The 2,911-nt window shown below is 50.6% G+C and overlaps 1 protein-coding gene across 1 annotated transcript; it reads left to right on the top strand.

The window, feature by feature from the left end:
- Positions 1 to 305: 305 nt before the first annotated feature.
- pou3f2b (POU class 3 homeobox 2b) lies at positions 306 to 2,581 on the top strand. The gene has a single exon (XM_069143413.1). It carries the CDS (start codon positions 801 to 803, stop codon positions 2,085 to 2,087), a length of 1,287 nt encoding a protein of 428 aa, XP_068999514.1. The 5' UTR covers positions 306 to 800; the 3' UTR covers positions 2,088 to 2,581.
- The last annotated feature ends 330 nt before the right edge of the window (positions 2,582 to 2,911 follow it).

Here is a 2,911-nt window from a genome sequence, read left to right as displayed (position 1 = left end):
TTTTTTTCCCCATAAAATCAATTTGATTGAAACGGACCTGAGCTTTTTCGCCTACCAGATATTTCAAATTAGAAACCAGACCTGTGATATTATAGATTCATTCCTCTCTCAACAAATTAGAATCCATGTCATGGTTTAATTGCTGATGTCTTAACTTTAAAGTAATGGTTGAATGATATGTTACATATATAAACAATAGTTTTCCTTCGTACATTGAACAAACAGCATTGCACAAAGAATAATAAACATGCTCCTACAGCGTCTCAACACAAATGTTGCAGCACTAAAAACGTGAAGCTGATATTTTCTTTAAGAAGTAACTTCTTACACTGTGCACCTGCATTTAATTCTGCCTCCATATAATCTGTAATCTCGCTCTCTTTGTTGCTCTGAAAAAGTTGACATGTCTTAATTAAATTGCACAACATTTAGAATCATAAACATGCGCACAATTACAGTCAAAAATGACAACAAAATCTAAAGTCTGTCTAAATATACAACAACAACAACAGAGCGTTTGTATTATCCCCATCAGAGGAAATGCTGGTCTGCTGGAACACAGGCTACCTACAGGCTGAGTCTGCATACAACATGATTATCAAAGTAAATCAACTGTGTCTTACAGTTGCACTGCTGATCCCGGTGCTCCGTCTCCCCATGCTGCACTCCGGCTCTCCGCTTCCACGGGAGCCTCAACTCGCACCTCTCCAACAAAGAGAGTAGTGTTTGTTGAGACTTTCACGCAGCCAATCGCCGCGCCGTTGCCCTTGGTAACCACGTCCATCATCCTTTGACATCCAATGAGCGACAGGGGCGGGGCGGAATCCAGGTGCGCCTCGGCGTCCACTTGGCAGAGCGCCTGGGAGCCGCCTGTGGGCAGGAGAGGATCTGTCAAATGCGAGGTTCCTTCAATAAGAGCGACCAGTCCGGCTCCGAGAGTCATGGCGACCGCAGCGTCTAACCACTACAACATCCTCACCTCCAGCGCATCCATCGTGCACTCGGAGCCCGGCAGCATGCAGCAAGCCACGGCGTACCGGGACGCGCAGAGCCTGTTGCAGAGCGACTACCCGCTGCAGAGCAACAGCCACACGCTCAGCCACGCACACCAGTGGATCACGGCGCTGTCCCACGGAGAGGGAGCCCCGTGGTCTTCCAGCCCGCTCGGCGCAGAGCAGGACATCAAACCCTCGGTGCAGGGCGCCCGGGATGAGATGCACAATTCCAGCAGCAACTTGCAGCACCAGTCACGGCCACCCCACCTGGTGCACCAGACGCACGGGAACCACCACGACAGCCGGGCGTGGAGAACCACCACCGCGGCGCACATACCGAGCATGGCAACGACGAACGGCCAAAGCCTTATTTACTCCCAGCCGGGCTTCAGCGTCAACGGGCTGATCCCGGGCAGCGGGCAGGGGATGCACCACCACAACCTAAGAGACAGTCATGACGACCACCACAGCCCGCATCTCAGCGAACACGGCCACCCTCCGTCCCAGCATCAGCACCAGCACCGGCCACAGAGCCACCACGACCACTCGGACGAGGATACGCCGACCTCGGACGACCTGGAGCAGTTCGCCAAGCAGTTCAAACAGCGGAGGATCAAGCTGGGCTTCACGCAGGCGGACGTGGGACTCGCCCTGGGGACCCTGTACGGAAATGTGTTTTCCCAAACCACCATATGCAGGTTTGAGGCCCTGCAGCTCAGCTTCAAAAACATGTGCAAGCTGAAGCCTCTGTTGAACAAGTGGCTGGAGGAGGCGGACTCCACCTCGGGCAGCCCGACCAGCCTGGACAAAATCGCGGCGCAGGGAAGGAAAAGAAAAAAACGGACTTCAATCGAGGTAAGCGTAAAAGGAGCTTTGGAGAGCCATTTTTTGAAGTGCCCTAAACCGGCAGCGTCGGAAATAATCGGCCTGGCGGACAGTCTGCACCTGGAGAAAGAAGTGGTGAGGGTTTGGTTTTGTAACAGGAGACAGAAGGAGAAACGCATGACACCTCCCGGAGGAGCGCTGCCTGGGAGCGAGGATGTGTACGGGGACACGCCGCCGCACCACGGGGTGCAGACCCCGGTCCAATGAACTCTGCTGGACCGCTCCTCCAGGACTTGTTTATCCTTTTTATTTATCCCCAAGGTTATATATAAATCACTGGACTATGAAACGATATAGTGGGTGTTTTATGTATAATATATTGCAGTGAGTACTTACACAATATCTGCAGTGAATATCTGAGAAATGGAAAAGGAGTGAGGGGAGGACAGGACATTTTCCCCTCTCCCAGAGCTAAAGGAACATAAGCCTGTGTTGTGTTCTCCGAGGATACATGCCCAGCACTGTGACTCCAGCCGACGCAGTTTCAAGGTGTAGCCCCTATTGTGTATTGAAATTATACTTGACGAAAAAAAAGAGGGAGGGGAAGGAGGGTACCTGGTTTCAGACGAATAGCTGAATGGTTTCCATTCGCCACTTTTCTATCAAACCCAACATTTTTTTGCTGTGCGTAAAAAAGGGGAAAGTAAAGGGCGTTTTTAGTTTTGTAGCTCTAAATTGTGAGTCCAGCAGTAATGGGTGCGTGGGTGGTGCAGGGGTGGGTGGAGTTGGGGGGGGGGGGGGGGGGTCAAAGGAGCTGCGTTAATGGAGTAAACTGGAGGCCGGTGGAGGTTGCTGCCCCAGTCCAGTGGAGTCCAGCTTAGGGTGAACAACGCCTGAGTCCCATCTGTCAGCCGGGCAGCACAGAGCCGCTGTGCGTTAAAGCACTGCTGGGGAAACTGCAGGTCATCCAGCTCTTATTTATTCTGAGGACTGAGGTCAGGATTTAGTTACAAACACAGATTATTATTATTATTATTATTATTATTATTATTATTATTATTATTATTATTATTATTATTATTATTATTCCA

The sequence above is a fragment of the Embiotoca jacksoni genome, unplaced genomic scaffold (assembly GCF_022577435.1).
Source record: "Embiotoca jacksoni isolate LCO1_2020_lvr unplaced genomic scaffold, fEmbJac1.0.p SCAF_11, whole genome shotgun sequence".
Taxonomy (NCBI): Eukaryota; Metazoa; Chordata; class Actinopteri; family Embiotocidae; genus Embiotoca; species Embiotoca jacksoni.
Note: the sequence above shows the minus strand (reverse complement) of the source record. Positions and strands in the feature narration are given on the sequence as shown.